At 38.7% G+C, this 17,608-nt stretch overlaps 2 protein-coding genes across 5 annotated transcripts; one reads left to right on the top strand and one right to left on the bottom strand.

Annotated features, from left to right (window-relative positions):
* The first annotated feature begins 271 nt into the window (after positions 1–271).
* On the top strand, positions 272–6,859 carry LOC4338276 (peroxisome biogenesis protein 2). Its single transcript, XM_015782272.3, has 8 exons — positions 272–684; positions 1,074–1,187; positions 1,274–1,430; positions 3,508–3,644; positions 3,715–3,815; positions 4,068–4,185; positions 6,059–6,225; positions 6,577–6,859. Exons 1-8 carry the CDS (start codon positions 556–558, stop codon positions 6,680–6,682), a joined length of 1,029 nt encoding a protein of 342 aa, XP_015637758.1. The 5' UTR covers positions 272–555; the 3' UTR covers positions 6,683–6,859.
* Positions 6,860–7,499: 640 nt separating this feature from the next.
* Positions 7,500–13,030, bottom strand: LOC4338275 (uncharacterized). Of its 4 annotated transcripts, XM_015781997.3 has the most exons (6): positions 12,885–13,030; positions 10,367–10,529; positions 9,169–9,262; positions 8,592–8,791; positions 7,820–7,938; positions 7,500–7,728 (listed from the first exon to the last, which is right to left on the bottom strand). In XM_015781997.3, the coding sequence occupies exons 1-5, from the start codon at positions 12,945–12,947 to the stop codon at positions 7,841–7,843; spliced, it is 618 nt and encodes a 205-aa protein (XP_015637483.1). In that variant the 5' UTR covers positions 12,948–13,030; the 3' UTR covers positions 7,500–7,728; positions 7,820–7,840. The 4 variants fall into 4 exon arrangements, with proteins under 4 accessions (XP_015637483.1, XP_015637485.1, XP_015637484.1 ...); XM_015781999.3 differs by lacking the exons at positions 7,500–7,728; positions 7,820–7,938 and adding an exon at positions 8,207–8,427; XM_015781998.3 differs by lacking the exons at positions 7,500–7,728; positions 7,820–7,938 and adding an exon at positions 8,207–8,422.
* Between the last annotated feature and the right edge of the window lie 4,578 nt (positions 13,031–17,608).

The following is a 17,608-nucleotide window of genomic DNA, read 5'->3' as shown; positions in this document are numbered from 1 at the left end:
CTGACATGTGGGACCTACGTGGGTCCCACGCTGAGTCAGCTGCCACGTCAGATAAAACCGGAGTCAAAACAACCGAGGGACCTAGTCGATACTGGTTTTGTAAGTTGGGGGACACGTTTTACGCGGTTTCGTGGTTTAAGGATGATTTTGTGATTCGATGACAAGTTGAGGGACCTTCGATGTACTTTTTCCTTTATTTTACTATCTTCTTGGTAAGGCCCATAAGGGCCCATGTCAAGTACTAGTATCAACCGAATCCCCAATCGCACGCACTTTCCTCGATCGTCCGCGCGACACGCACCGCTGGTCCGCTGCCCGCTGCTCGTCCCATCCACCCCCGCCTCTCCCACCGCCGGCGACGCGCCGTCCGCCCCTCTCGACCTCTCCCTCCTCCGCGCCGGCCGTCGCGTGCCCCCCCTTAACTACCAGGTGGGGCGGATCGGCCCGCCACGCTCATCGGCTTCCTTCCCCGGAGGCGGGGATTTCTCGCGTCTGCTGTCGCTTCTCATGCTCGAGCTCGCATCACGCGTCCACCCGTGAGCTCCGCCCCCTATAATGACGGATCCCGAAACCCTACCCTCTCCCTCCGCCTCCACTGACTCGTCGTCGCCACCACCGGATGCATGGGCCGCCGAGTACCGGAGACTCCTCCCTCAGTGGGAGTCAATGCGTGATTCATCCAAGGTACCGATATGTCTAACTCACCTCTGTTCTTGGGATTATTTTTTTTTACTGTACAAACTTTGCTATCGGGTACTTTTTCTTGTTTACGAAATATAGGGTTCTAAAGGCCCGCTTTGCTGCATTCAAGCATATCGGAATACACATATTCGATTGTAGTAGTATTCTTTGAAGGTCTGAGGTTTCTTAGCTACATCCAGATTTTTTAAAAAGAAAATGGTTGCCTAGTGGGGAGTCACTAGTCTCTGTTTTCCCAATTAATTGATTCAAAAAAAATTAGTTGTGGTCTTAAATAAAGAGCGGATTTTTGATCTGTTTGCTACAACTGGCAGGAAAAGGTTCACTATATTGTTGGGGTAGTAATGCATTGTTGAATTTCTTGTGTGATACAGATCGCTATCCCAATTTCAATATCTAGAGTTAACCAATTTGATGCTGCGAGGCTTGATGTCGAGATGTCCGCCATGTTGAAAGAGCAGTTAGTCAAAGTATTCTCTTTGGTGAAGGTACTTCCTTTACTAATCATGGTGATATGGGTATTTCTTATTGCTTGCGCATCAGCTTATTACCTTCAGTTTGACATATGTTCCAGCCAGGACTCCTGTTCCAATATGAGCCAGAATTAGATGCTTTCCTTGAGTTCCTCATATGGAGATTCTCAATATGGGTTGATAAGCCAACTCCTGGGAATGCGCTCATGAACCTGAGATATAGAGATGAACGGGCAGCGCCCATAACAGGAAAAGAAGGTATTTGCTACTTTATTGTGTCTCAATTGTTAGCAGATCTGTATAATGTATATGGTACGTACTTTATGGCATTATCTTTAGTTGCTATGCTGGTTATAGCTCCCCAAAGCATACGAAATGTTTGGATCTTTCTAAAGTGTGTACCAGGCGACCAGGATATTTACACTTTGATCGTGTATCATCCTTGCATTACAATACCCTTATTTACTTTGGTTGAATCACGTGTTATGGTGAAATTGCACTGGTTTCAGATCGCTTTGGTGTGAGTTTGTCTTCAGCTAGTTCAGGAAATTATGATTTTATTACTATCTATAGGGAATAGAATCAAACCAATGATTGCACCTACAGAATGCTGATCACAATTTATATGGATGTGCCATACCTAATTACTGTCTCCTTTCCAATTAGCTGTTTATTGACAAATAAGACATGGTGTCCAGAAATACATGCTATTCTACACATTTTTAAGTATCATTGCACTAATTTATTCAAAGGAAAAAGGGCTTATTTATGTGGTATGTTCTTAAATCTCCTGAAAAGAGCATGTGGCCAAGAAACTTTAGGTTCAAAACCTTCAAGTAAGAATTTCCCTAACATGAATATTATAAGTGAGTAAAATATGTTGTTAAAAATCCTCAAGTTCTGGGTTACTAGATTGCATATATCTTCTAGGAAATTAATTTTTGAACCAACATGTTTATGATTACTTGATAAGGGCACCGTGGGTTTTCTCATGTTATTATCCACTAGCTCAGGAGATGCACAATATACAACCTGACTACAATTCTGTCACAAGTGATCCGGTGGTTGCATGTACAATATTTAATGAAAATACAAGATGCATCATCCTAATTACTAGTTTTATAAGAAACAAATTGAGCCAATTAAATATTCAAATATGAGTAAAATACATTGCTGGTACAACAACTTGTGAACTGGGTGCAGATTAGTCACTCATCTTGCAAAATGCTCAAAAGAGTCACATAACTTGATTAGGGTACGCAAATATGCACCCTAACACATGATATGTGGCTTATTACACCGACCTTGTTGCCAGAGTGGTCCCTTAAGGGACAACTGGGGGCAGCATAGAATCCATGAATGCATATATGTCACCATTTTCAGTTGCCTGAGCCTAAAGCTTTGCAGTTTACTCCTCCTAGGCTATTAAGTTGGGCATGGCAATCCTATAGGAGGACATTACATTGATCTGAAACATGTATGTATTCTGTCCACACGTTGTTCCTTAGGCCAACCTGGTCTGTATTTCACTGTCATTAGCCCCACATGACATGCATCGGACTGTATTTCCACTCTCCTTTCAAGTTGCCTGACTCATTTGAGCATTTTGCAAGATGAGTTGCAAGCCTACACCCACCTAGCAAGAATCCTTGCTGCATTTTACTCTAAATGTAAGCTAGGTTGGAATTTTTTATTTTCATAATGCAAGCTAAATTATTTTTGTTGTAGAAAAAGGAAAATAAATATGGTTAATGCATGTGTCAACTTCTTGAAGGTTCAAAATGGTCCAAACGCTTAACTATTTTTCAAGCTGGCTTGTTTGGTTGAGATGTGCCTAATATGACTAGGTTTCCCCATTTTGTGGCCTGTGCATCCATCCCATTAGGGCCTGCAGTAGCAGCATCCTTAAACAGGGTTTGTTATTAGGATTTAGGAAATCTATCTATTTTGTTGTCTGGTATCTTCTAGTTAGGCAAGCTATTTTTTGGAGTAAATTATCTATAATTTTCAGGTCTTAGGGAGTCCTCTATGTAAGAAGCCTATTGTAATTGTTTCCATTTAGCAGTATATATAAATCAAATAGTCCTGTCTACCCTCCATGTTTTTGTTGCAACTGCTCGGCCAATTGGCTCTTGTGGATTGGGCTGTGTTGTCTTCTTGATTATTTGGTTAGTGTGGGGTTACATAGGTCTTGGCCCATTATCAGGTCCAAAACTTTTTTATTTTTTGTTACTCGTTACATTCTTTGGCTTTATGGAATGCTACTGATATGCTAATGACTTATTGTTTGTAATATTATCCTAGCAAGTGTTGATGAATTCCATGTGTTTTTCAGTCAGAACAGGTTTGGAAGGACCTGGACTTTCAGTTTCTCAAAAGGTTTTGTATTGTATTAGCACTGTTGGTGGCCAATATATATGGTCCCGCTTGCAGTCTTTTTCTGCTTTCCGTCGATGGGGTGATTCTGAACAGGTGATCTTCAGAACTTATTCGAAAAATTTAATTCCTTTTTTTATTCTTATAACTTTCTTTCATAATTTAGAGACCACTAGCACGTCGCGCTTGGGGCTTGGTGCAGCATGCTGAAGGCTTATACAGAGCTTCTTCATTCTTTAACCTTTTGTTATTTCTTTATGGTGCAAGGTACTGTTCATCAACTTGTTTATTTATGTTCATTTATTTATTCTGAGGAGACAGTGAAAATGGTAATTACTCGTAGACTCACAGCAAATGGTGCCCAGTTTGGCATTACTGATTGGTCTATCTGAATAGACTTAAAAGTGTCGGCATCCACAATTAATGAATTACAGTGACAGTATAGTTTACTTGAGTGAGCTAGGTTAGCATGTTTTTTTAAGAAAACAAGAGTTCAGACTTGCTTATGTATTTATGCAGATATAAAACTATTGTTGAAAGGATTCTGAAAGCAAGACTTGTTTATGAGAGCCCCAACATGAATAGGGCAGTAAGCTTTGAGTACATGAACCGGCAACTGGTTTGGAATGAATTTTCGGTATGCCTCTCTTGATACATTCTTGTTTAATAATTTAAATTTCAATCTTATGCAGTGATGTATTTGACATCCTGTACATGATTCCGTCCTCCTTTTCACATTGAGTACATACAGAATGAAACCTTAAGTCTAGCCTCTTGTATTTCTGTAAGCTTGGCAGTTTTACTGTTGTAATATTACCGAAAATAAATTTCTTTCAGGAATAAGTGTTAATAGCACATCATAACCATTATTAATATTATTATTAATATTATGATACATGTTTATGTAGATTAAGGTTTTTTTATACACTAGCGTGGTGCGAACGTGTTACAAAGTTACAGTGGATATAAATTTAAGATTCAAATAAAATTTTTAAAAAACTTTCCTCAAATATAAAAAATATTTAGATGACCACAAAGCAAACTCAACTCATGATGGAAAGAAAAAGGCTCTTATGTGAACCTGAATAGGAATAGCGAACAAAGGCTACCACTGAACAAAACCTTGAGACATATAGGAAGATGGGAACTAGGATGTGTGGAACAGAGCAGAAGGGACTGGTTAGGAAGGACAGAGGTGCACATCTGCAAAGAATGCCATTAAAAGAAAAGAAAATCTTGCGAGGAATACATACATGTCCACATATAGGCAGCCATGAGGATTTAAAACACATAATCACCCCCAACTCACTAATTTATTTTTTTTCAGAAAAAGAACTCACTAATTTACAAGAGTAAATATTTTCGGACTTTACTTTCTCCCCATCTACCATTTCTCTACATGGGAGTAGTGGCGGGTGGAAATTGTGGAATAAAATTTTTAAAACATCCTTTTTGTAACTATAGATTGCATGTTATTTCTGCTCCACTGAGATACGTATTCTTCACTAGTTATAGTTACGCCAGAATATAATAGACCTGTCACTCTGAATATTTAGTTCTACGTTTTCTCAGTCCTATGATATTTCACATTGAAAATACTTGTTCATGTTATAAAAAGGGTAGTGTAGTGCTAAAAGTTGGTTTGTACCAATCTGGAGATATCATTTATAAAAAGGGTAGAGTAGTGCTAAAAGTTCTCTCTATCTATTAAATCATACTGCGATGTATGCATTGTATTTATTGGGGTGATCAAACAAAGAGTTGGTAATAATTATTTCTTGATCTTTGCGGTAGTGATAGTTGCGCCTTATTTATCGGATGGAGGGAGTATTTATTTAAATTGAAAAATTGAATTTAGCAACATGTGGTCAGTACGACTGCTGACCTAGTGATGGCTGGATACCTCAACCAGGTCAGTGGCCGAGAGGAATAAGTGATAACAGTGTTGAAAAACCTGCATCAGAAAGCTTAGGAAAAAGTTTCTTGTCCCATTGAATAATTGCAAGCCCACCACGTTTTGCTTCAGTGGTCACATCATCAATCTTACGTAATTGTGTAATAGAGGAGATTGAATCAGCAAATATGGATTATAAGGGCCCCATGGAAAAAGAATGGAATATGGACTTAATGTTAGCAGCATGGAGCAAAATGGGATTGGTTTAAGTAAATCAAATTGTTCAAAGCCTTGTAACAATTCTGGTTGTACAAGCTAAATGTCTGTATCACCATGATTGTTCACTGTTCTTTACATGCAAACTGGTGACTGGTGAGAGCTGATAAACAAAGATCAATGTAACTCAGTCAAAGTGCTACCAGTCAATTTATTGAATGATGATGCTTTCAAAACATTTTGTATCTATTTTTTGGAAAGTATTAATTCTGTGGCTAATTGATGATTGCATTGCTAGTGACTTGATGTTCAGTATTTTTTTGCATTAATAGTATTGACAATGTCAGTAACTTACTTTACAGAACTTTAGCTGATAGTTGATATTTGCTTTATTGTCCAGGAAATGTTGCTTTTGCTTCTTCCCCTCTTAAACTCATCCTCAGTAAAGAAGTTTCTTCTACCTTTCTCCAAAGATAAATCAGCAAGTTCTTCTGGCGATGAAGCAGACTGCCCTATATGTCGCTCCAGTCCTAGCATTCCCTTCGAAGCTCTCCCATGTCAACACAGGTGCTCTTCTTTCTCCATCTCTTATCTTTCAATCATAACTTGTTCAAAGAAGCTCATTTCATGTTACATAGTCAGAGATGACAGTTGCTAATCATCGTACTGTTTAGTATCATTTCAGTACACATATACTTGCTCATAAAAAAAGGGTAGGAGTAAAAAAAATTGAAGCTTTCTAAAACCAAAATTTTAGTCCTTGACATACATTATCCAACACTGTAACTGTGAAAAATCAATTGGAGTAGTTTTTGCATGACAGTACATGTGCGCATGTTAGGTCACAAAATCTGGATCTGTTAATGTGCCAGTTTCGTATCCCAATCCCAACCTCTATATGTCGTTTTCTTTTTTCAGGTATTGCTATTACTGCCTGCAAACACGTTGTGCAGCCACAAACTCGTATAGATGTGCAAGGTGTAATGAGATTGTTGTTGCAATTCAAAGACAAGGATCAAGTTAGTTTAGAGTTGAATCCATATACATACAGTGTAACAAAAGCCAATACAGCTAACTGGATTCGCGACAACTACACATGATTTTCTCCCAATCAACACGATTGGTTGTATTTACTCGCTGTTATATTTTGAATTCCATGTTTGTATTATGTGGCAGCCGTATTGGGCGGATCTCTCTCTTATTTTTCGTGCAATATAGTTTTACCTTACAATCCTCAGGCACGGCCGTGGGCAGAGATGAAGAAGGAAGAATAGAAAAGGAAAGGAGGGGAGATAGATAGGTAAATACTCCCTCCGTTTCAAAATATTTGACACCGTTGACTTTTTAGCACATGTTTGACCGTTTGTCTTATTCAAAAGTTAAAAACTTTTGTGAAATATGTAAAATTATATGCCTACATGAAAATATATTTAACAATGAATCAAATGATAAGAAAAGAATTAATAATTACTTAAATTTTTTGAATAAGACGAACAGTCAAATATGTGCTAAAAAGTCAACGACGTCAAACATTTGTGCTAAAAAGTCAACGGCGTCAAACATTTCGAAACGGAGGGAGTATGTTGTTTCATATGGTGTTGTGGCAAAAGAGCAAATTTTCTTCGATATTTTAGTATGCCAATAAACTTTATGGCAAACATTTATAACTACATGGAAGTATGGCACCATGAGTCCACAGGAATCCAGAGTTTCATAGCATCGGTTTGGTCTTTTTTTTTTTTTTTTACGGTTTGGTCTTCTTTTTTTTTTTTTTTTACGATGATTCACCTTGATGCAATGTGGACGATCTTCATTTCATTGCCACGGGTGATCTAAGAAAATATACAAGAGGTGGCCCAGTAAAGCCAAACCAATTTGATTTGATAGGTGCAAGGGCCAATTTGTAAAGCAAAACCAATTTGATTTTATTCGCACTCTGCTCTATACAAGATAATGATTCCTTGAACGGAGAAAAATCAGGAATGCTCTAAAACAAAATTGGGAATTCTTACTCCAGCCAGAATGCTACATGCTATGCCTCTACATATACTTCGTGATTAGGTAGGATACCTACGCAGGAGAACAAAAACAGCCAATCAGAAAAAACTTCGTATTTTTTATCACAGACAACCGTGTCGAGCCTAATTAAACATCCAGTTACCTCCACCGATGAATATTGTTACTAAGAATTGATCGAACTAAATAGAGCCTTCAGATTGCTTATATCCTTCATAACATCCATGTATTCTGAAATCTTATACTGTAATTCAGATTCCAAAACTGCAACATCAATTAAACCCATTAACAAAAGGTAAACTTCGGTTATAACGTAGGTGCAAGACAGAAAAGCAGTAATCACAATTTACATACATATATCGGTTCACAAACAACCATAAATTTCCACGCTTAAAGGAGAAGGGAAAGTCTAAAATGCAATCAGTGACAGAACATAACATAGTTGCAGGTTATGGCAAAATAATAGAAGATATGTAAAGTGGTTTCTGGCAACAAATTAGCTAAACCAAATCTCGCACTGCACACAAGAGAGAAAAAGGGAAACAATGCAGTCACAAAGATTACATATTATTTTCCTCTCATCATACAAAGTGAGTTGAGTACTTTCTTCAGAGAAGTTGGCAAGACAAATAATTTAACTCAGTATAAAGTTATCAATTCTTATGTACAATGTTTAAATATTCAGATGATGGTGTGCACTGTGGAACAAGCCCTGGAAATACCAGTGTGCCTCAAAAGATAGAGCTTCCTAAACTTTAGTACAATAATAGTGTTAATAAAATAAGCAACATATAATGCAATTCAATTAAATATAATTAATACAAACAAAGATTTTGTAACAAAACATCAAAAAACATTAACTAAGGGTTGAAGTAAATATTAAAATTTTGAGCTCAAACAACCTCCACAATAATTACCTGAATTTTCCATATTTAGCTCCTCAAGAATGTCAGCAAAGTAATCACGTGACGAACTTTCTATTGCGTTGATCTTCATTTTCAAGTTCTCACTCTCATCCCCTAGCGAACCTTTCTCCTTAAGTAAAAGAACTAAATCCTTGTTCAAATCTCCAAGCATGTTAGCCTGGAACCCCTTAGATTCATTGATGAACTTTTCCCTGATAAATATAATGTAAACAATCTGAGGCATTATTTCCTGTTCAGCTCTTTTTGGAAGTAAAAGAAGCAGAGAATAAATATTTGCAATCCTACTATCTAATCATTTTAATGAATTTAGTGAGCTCCAAGTCATGAATAATTTGGAATCATGACAGTGGTTAAATCAGTCACAGTACACGGAGCTGTTCGTAATAGTGGTTTAGTACATGAACTCTATTGCAGCACTTTGAAGGAACAGAGAAGGTTTCCCATTTAACAAGAAAATGCAAGAAAAACGTCATATTATCTGATGTAAAACTAGAGCTGTAAAGTTTCAATATAAGTCAGAACGCTGAAAACCATTTGATCTCATCAATGGACCAAATGTAGACCATACATTTTATTAGAAAATCTTTTCCTAATTCCATTCAGAGTAGCTTTCTGGAATTCCAAATTGCCTTCCATCACTTTAAGTGAGTCTGTTTCAGCAGCTGTTTGAAAAGCTAAAAATGATTAGGTGTTTCATAGAGTACTCATACCACAATATTGAAAATTCCATCCAGCATGAGACATGAAAAAATAACACAAGAATACTATCAACAGCAGTAAAGAAAGTGCCTTTTTTACTGTTATTTGTTAAGATAGAACCACCCAGTTCACAATTAGCACAGAACAACAATGCGAATCATGTGTTGGATTCGCATGCAGAAAATGAGATAATGGCAGGTGTGATTTTCATGAGGGTCCCTGCAGTACACACAGTGTAATTGTGCAGATCCAACTAATGGAATAATCTTAAACAAATAGCCAAATTCCACTAAAAAAATGAAATAAAGAACCAAACACATGTCCAAAGCTACACATCTACAGAAAGCTGTTGCTCTCACAAGATTACAGTGAAAGTGTATTTAGAACTGGAAAGTAAACCTCTGTCTCCAGATAATCAAATTTTATAACTCAAATGCAAAATGTAGATGGGTCTTATTGGATTTTGAGAAACATTTGTGTGATATATAATAATATTCATTAACATACAGATCACTGTGGGGAACAGTGATTAGGAAAGAAAACTATGATGCGTAAACACTAAGTAAATGACAGAATGGACTTGGTTGGAATAATACCTTGCAGTATTTTACATAAAAAAAAACCTTGCAATGTACTTAAAAGGCTAAGCTTCTAGTAACAAACAACCATAACTTGTACGGAAAGCATGACATAAATCTACACTAGAAATGACAGAAGAAAGGTTAAAGATACAAGATCAGTGTTGCTAGAGAGTACAATCTGAAAAATAGAGTCCACATGCAGATACATTCCTAGCCACATGCGTTGAAGTTAAGGTCGAGATAAATTGGTTAAGTTTCAGTTGCATAATCAAGGGAAAAAACAATATTTTAGCTTCAAGTTTTGAAGAGCAAGATTATCTTTGGCCTCAAAAGGGAATTACTGAAGCAACTTTAATAACCTTTGTCCAAAAAATTACTGCTATCGTACTTAAAACATACTGCTATCAAGGATATACTATGCAAGTTAACCACAGCTTAGATATTTGCCACTGAGCTAATAACTGCATGAATAAAGGCAATAATTACCAGCCACTTGTATAATGCCATTGAGTTCAAACTCAGCAATTGATACCCCTTTCATTAGTTCAGACTCTTTCATGATATACTCCTTTTCAGTTTCAGAATGCTTCACTATTTCTGACTCTATTTCCCTTGTCTTTTGAATATTCTCTTCAATCTCTTCGTTGACCTAATTCAAGAATAACAGAGAAAATATAGCACAGTTACGCATAAGATCTGGAATGAAAAAGTTCAACGCGCTACTATGATGAATTCAGTTCTTCACACTCAAAAATCATCCTTGCATTATGTTGCACATGTTCCCATTCTACAGCCAGAGGAGGACATTTGCTTGAAGAGAGAGTACTGGATTTATCGCAGTAAGTTACAAGCTAGTACTATACATTAAGTCCAAAATTCGTTGCTTCTGTGAAACTATAGATGATCATAAAGCCATAGGTCCAAGTCAGAAATTCTGCATCCTGTTCAGTTGAAAGACAATACCAGATATGTGTTTTAAAATATAATACTTGGTCAGTTACACATACATAATTAAGTCATCTCCAAACAGAAAAAAGCCAAATGAAAGCTCCAATTTTAATGGACATCTGCATCCTGAAAAAAAAATGTAACAGTGGAGCTCAAGAATAATTAATATCTACCCTTGATCTATTTATTTCACCACCTCTTTCTCAGTACAAGTAAAGAATCCATTTATGGAAGCAGGAAACCAATGGTAAACAAAGCCACTGCAGTATATAGCTCGAGCAATAAAAATTGCAACAGGAATGACAATGTTTCCTTAGTCCTAATGGCATAGCACCTGAGAGTCAAGCACCTCTTTGCACACCTAGTTATTTAGGCAGATGCCTAGGTGACAAGTACAAGCAATGGTATTTAGCAAACAATAATACAGAAACATACCAACATTGCACATTAGTAGAAGTTATCAAAGGTAATAAATATAGCAAAAATCATCCACCAAAAGTACATAGGTCATAAGCATCAGCGTTCTCCGAGACAGATAAACAGCATAATAGTATACTAGCATGACATCATAGGTAAATGATTCTGGTCTTAACTACCAAATATCATCGTCCGATTCATTCAAATCTCCCATATTACCACTGGCTCCCAACGTAGTCTCCTTTGCCCCAACAAGCAACGGAACCCACCAATCCTGATGACTAGGAGGCTTATAACCAGGTCCAAATTGTATGATGGATTGAACCATAGTCTCAAAGCTCCTTGAGTGCGCAGCAGCAAATGGTATGTCAAATTCAGAAAACAAATTTGCTATTTGCTGATGGACCATTTGTTTTCCATTGTACTGCCTTGTACATTGCTCAATGGTAGATTGAGAAGGCCCCTTGGCATGGATATCTTCGTCAACCTCTTCAGGTGCCTTGCAAAGCATAGAAGCAACAGATGTTGTTTGTTTTGGGGTTGGTCGTCCAAATTGAAGAGCGTCAGGAGCTTGTTTCCTTTTGGCAGCTGTCTCAGAACTTGGCATTGGCCGATAAGAGGAGGGGTGTAAGTTGAGATATTTGCCAATTCTCGAATTCTTCTTCAGATATGCTCTCATCTCTTTCATGATAGCTGTGGTAGTATTGGGGCACCGCTGCACTGCACATCTCCAAATCCTGTTGCAAGATGTTGCTGACTCTCTTGAATCCTGCAATCATTTGCTTGCCACAAAGCGAGCAGTGGATCAAATCTCTGTTGCTCAAGTCTGGCCAGAAGCAGTATTTCCATCCCGGATCTTTTGACTTAGACTTCCGTTCAGGATCCTTGGATGGGTCATACTGACTCCCTTCGCTGGCGAATGGATCCACCATGATGAGACTGATATGTGGGCAATAGATGAGATAACAGTCAGCAAACAAAAGAAGTTTGGGGAATGGGGAGAGAGCAGAAGAAGAAAGTAGAGAAGAAAGAGAAAAGAAAATTCTGGGTTGAATAGATAGAGGAGCAAACCAAGAAACAGAGAAAAAGCAGCGAAGCTGCGAAGGAGAGAGATTGGACGGAAAAGGAGCAAACCGGCACGGGAGGAGCTGGGGACGACGGCCTCCAGAAGGAAGAGCGGAGGGAGGAGCTCTCGACGGTGGCCACCGGAAGGAAGTGCGCAGGGAGGGGATGGCTCGACGCCGACGATCCACGGTCGCGGCTGTGGCGGCGGCGGCTAGGGTTCGCCTCCCCTCAGCCCCACGATGTGTTCGTGCCCCAACCCTCTCTCTCTCTCTCTCTCTCTCAAAATATAGTCGATCGCCATGGCGACGCTTAATCGTCGAAGCGGACGCCTAGTCAGGCGATTCGGACGACTGATTCGCCATGGCGACGCCTAATCGCCGAAGCGGACGCGCGATTCGGCCACCTGATCGCTCCATTGGCGACGCCCAATCGCCGCGGCGGGCGACTCGACCACCTAGAGCGAACGCGAGACTTCCACGGCATTGAGGCATTCATCGCATCGCCATTGCTAGTGACTACCAGTACAGTGCGCAGGAGAGAGAACGGAGAGGAAGCAGCAGAGAGCGGGACGGACCTTGTCAAGCATGTCCTTGAGGGAGGATATGTGGCGGAGGATGGCGCCGGAGTCCTCCGCCATCACCGCGCGCCGGCGACGAGCAGCTCCCCGCGCCGGCGACGGAAGAAGAGGAGAACGAGACAACGATGGTCCGACTCAAGATTGAGTAAATTTCACAAAACTACATGTTTTATACATTTTGACACTCGCAGAAAACTTATATATATTTTGACACTTGGCACTTAAATACATATATTATATTTTAGTAGTTTAGTTTTACAAAACCACACTATCGATGAATGGATTCACCCATGAGATAACGTGGTTGTTCCATCAAGGATGAGGATGTGGCATCCTATTAATTTCGTGCGATGGCTGGTGATAGGATGCCATGTCCTCATCCTAGGTGAAACAGTCACGTCATTTCGCCGGTGAATCTATTCATTGATAGTGTGGTTTTGTGAAACTACACTACCAAAATATATGTACTTAAGTGCTAAGTATCAAAGTGTGTGTGGTTTTATACAACTTGGACTACAAAACGTGTAGTTTTGTGAAATTTACTCCTCAAGATTTGGCCGTTGGTCTCTATGATCATGGGTCGCATTTGTGAGGGGAATTTTGATCATTTGTTCTACCGTAGAGAATAAAAGAGATTTGGAGAGATATTCCTCCAAACATATTTTTTAAAATAAATTTTAAGGCCACTTTAAATCGTATGAAAAAAAATTTAAGAAATAGAAAAAACACATAAAACAGATAACATATGATTACAAAACACATGAATAACTGTTTGATTAGTCTGTAGGAAAAACCCTATATCCTCCAACATTCATATATATTTCCTTCAAATTAAAGGAGCCCTAAGAACACAGGACATCGGGGTTGAAACCACGTATCCTTTGCCACTGAACTATCGAGTACATCTCATTTAGTCTACTGTACACGTTGCAGCAAATTGCAATCAAATGTGAGTTTTTCTTTCCTACATAAGAAAATTTGGATATTGCAAATATGTGCAATAAGATGGTATCTAAAAATCCCAATCCACACTTTGGTGTACACGTAGAGACATAAAAAGAATCATCATTATTGCTGCGGGAGTTTACTATGATAGCACTAAGTAAAAGTAATGTATAAGATAGCTAGATAATATAAACTTACATAAGTTAATATGGTTTATGATAAGTTAAATTTAAATAGTACTAGCAATAGTGCCCGTGCGTTGCAACGGGAAAAACACCGTTTGATAATGTGACATCTTGAAAACCTTAAAACGGTAAAAAATCAAGTCTAATTTGATATATTAACAAATAGGTAGAACCGAGTCTAATTTGATGAATTAGCATAGGATTTAGGGTTTAGTTTTAGATTTATTTTTGGAGCCTACTTAGGAGTTTATCCAACGGATTTTAATTTAAAAAATCTAAGCCACATTGTTTGATCAAATTTGCTTTTGGCCTAGGTCTTCCTAAGCCGGCCCAAACTTAGGCTGGCCTATCTTCGGCAAACCGAGTCAATTCGATGGCCCGTAAGCCGAGCAGATGAGCGCGGCCCACTTATGCGGGGACGGTCTGATGCACTTCCGCAGCCCATTGGGCGCAGCGTAATCGGCAGCGGCGGCCCGACGTTGCCAATATTTGAGCCGTCCGATCTAATGGACGTCTCCGATATTCCCCGCGCCAGATAAAACGCCGACCGGGAGAGAGGGGCAAAACCCTAGCTCCCAAATCCCTCTCTCCCGATCCCATTTCTCTCCCGCGACGAGCGAACGGAATGACGGCGAAAGGGGCGACGACGGTCCGGCTAGGCGGGCGCGCAAACAGCGACGAGCCCCCGAGCGGCCTAGACCTCGTCGGTGGGAGGGGAGACGCCAAGGACAGTGGAGGGGTGCTCCAGGACAGCGCGCGCACGGGAAACCCAACGCGACTGCGAGGAGGTGAAGGTGCGGCAGTGCCGCTTCCCGGTAAGCTCCAGTGAGCTTAGGGGCTTCAAGTCTGTTAAGTAACCCGAACCCTTAGCTTAATTGATTTGGATTTTGACTCTCAGGGTTCTTACCCTAAATTAGGGTTCTTCAAATTTAGGGAATTTTGTCGAGAAATTTCAATCTATTTTATTCCCTCTTTTCTATTCCCTCTTTTCGAGTTAGGGGAGTTTTAATATCGTTTATCCTCTTTTAATTTTGGGAACTTCAATCTAGTTTATCCCTTTGCTCAATTTCGGGTTTTTTTTTTTGCTTTGGTCGGCGTTTCATCGCACGGGCGAGTATGGAGGGCGCCGCTCGGTCCCCTCGGAAAGATTGAGATTAAGACAAGATAAGATTTTCACAAACCACGGAAGTAAATTGAATCAGACTTTTTTTTGTTTTAATGTTTTTTTGCCTTTTTCGTTATTACTTATTACGGACAACGTAAACGTTTTCAATCTTGTAAGTAGGAGAGATGGAGGTAGAGAAGATAGAGATATAGTATCGTGTCACATATGATTCGATTTTTTTTACCGCGTCATATATAATTCTTTTTTTAATTAGATAGATTCATTTTTTTGCCCTTATTTTACCGCGTCCACATAATCGGATTTGTTTTTTTTGCCTGGTTTTTTCACCCAATTTTTAAGCCCGGTTTTTTCGCCCGTTTTCTCTTTTTTTTGGAATCGGACCGATTTTTTTTTATTTTTTTCACCCTTTTTTACATGGAATCAGATTTTTTTTTCGCCCGATTTTTTTTGCCGGTTTATTTAGCCCGATTCCTTTTTTTAATCGGACCGATTCTTTTTACAAAAAAAATCGCCTTTTTTTTTGCACGGAATCGGATTATTTTTTTCGCCCCTTTTTTTTGGATCGGACAGTTACAATTTTTTTTCTCGCTCGCCCAGTTTTTTTCGCCGGTTTTTTTGTCGCCCTTTTTTTTCAAGAAATCGGATTTTTTTTTCGCCCTTTTTTTGATCGGACAGTTACGGTTTTTCGCTCGTTTTTTTCGCCGGTTTTTTTTTACGGACAATGGAAGCATCTCTTATTTTTTAAGTAGTAGAGATAGAGATATAAGTATAGAAAAAATGTCCGTGCGTTCCAACGGGTAAAAATATTTTTGGATCACTGTACATTTTACTCTTTTGTTTTGTACCATAAGCTAATTTTAAGTCCCAGTCCAGCCCGCTACCTCTCTCTGCTTGGTCCGCCTCTCTTTGACCCAACTGACGAGTGTAGCCATAGGTCCAGCTCGTTGTTTGGTCTATCTCTCTTTGACCCAACCCAACTGATGAGTGGAGCCATAGGTCCATCTCACATACGCGACTGCCATACGATGCCGTCATCAACCCAAGGAGGACATATGTCCGTATGATGCCAAAACCGATCATTCCCATCAAATCCGGTCGAATCCTCCTCATCAAATCTGGTTGAATGAATCATTCTCATCAAATCCGGTCGAATCTTTCTCGATGTTTCAAAATTGGTTGAGGATTTTTTATACACCCGATCTCCTTATTTCCTTTTTTAACAAAATCGGAGCGAATTTGCAAAACTCAGGATAAAAATGATGACTTTTAAATGGAGATTAAATTCGATGAATTAAAGTGGAATTAAAAGGGAAAATTATGGGGGAAAATAACAAGGGAGCTATGGGGAATCGATTTTTGCAATCAATGAAGGGAACACATGGGAGACGCTAGGGTTTGGCCGGGCAAGAAAAAACATGGCATATAAAAAAACAAATCCTTACCCCACTCGTACCCTTCTGCGTGCGAAAAAAAATATAAAATGATGGCAATGAAAAAAAGAGGATAAAAAAACTGGAAAAAGAGAGTAAAAAAACCAGCCGATGGAAAAAAACCATAAAGAAGAGGACGGGGAAAAACAGCGAAAAAGAATGGACTAACGGAAAAAAGGAAACAACGGAAAAAAAAGGGAAAAAACAGAAGGAAAAAAGACTCAAGAATCGGACTTTTTCTTTTTTTGCCGTTTTCAGGGGTATTTTTGTTTTTTGATCGCCTTTTTACGGGACTTTTTTCTCCGCGTTAAATTGAATTGGATCTACTTTTTTTTAAAAAAAAATTCGCCCTTTTTCTCGTTATACGGACGACGGAAGCAGGTTTTACTTTTTAAGTAGTAGTAGATAGATAGATATAGAATGATGATTAAAATATAAAAGTAAGTTAATGTGGCTTTATGAGAGAAGAAAATGAGGGAGATAGTTTGGATCATAGATTAATCACCTAAGGGCTAAAAACAATTGAGAAGAAAATGAGTGAGATAATTTGAACCATAGATAATCATCTAACGACAAAACAATTGATGTGATATGGCTTAATGAGATAAGAAAGAGAGAGAGAACGCACACATTAACTAAGTTAGTAGTTAGGATGAACTATATATAGGTATATAATATATAAGATATTATAAAAAAAAGATGAAGAGGCATATTGAAATATTATGTGAATTATGTGATATTATGATTTAATATGCTTGCATTTGAAAGCTATAAAATTTAATAAACTATAAAATTATAGCTAATATAACATGCTTGCTGAAAGTGCATTAATCCCCCTAGTGGGTTTTGGTGATTAATGACAAATGTGGTTAAGGGACTAATGAGTTCATTGAGTGACTTTCAGGTGCATTAGTCCAAGGTGTGGAAGATGAATGCTTGGAGACCCCCAAAAAAGTACAAAATCAAAGCGGACCGGAACTCGAGAAGTGCATAAGATAGTTTATCTTCTGAAATCGAGTTTTTAGGAAAAACCGT

This window comes from Oryza sativa, chromosome 5 (genome assembly GCF_034140825.1).
Source record: "Oryza sativa Japonica Group chromosome 5, ASM3414082v1".
Taxonomy (NCBI): domain Eukaryota; kingdom Viridiplantae; phylum Streptophyta; class Magnoliopsida; order Poales; family Poaceae; genus Oryza; species Oryza sativa.
Note: the sequence above shows the minus strand (reverse complement) of the source record. Positions and strands in the feature narration are given on the sequence as shown.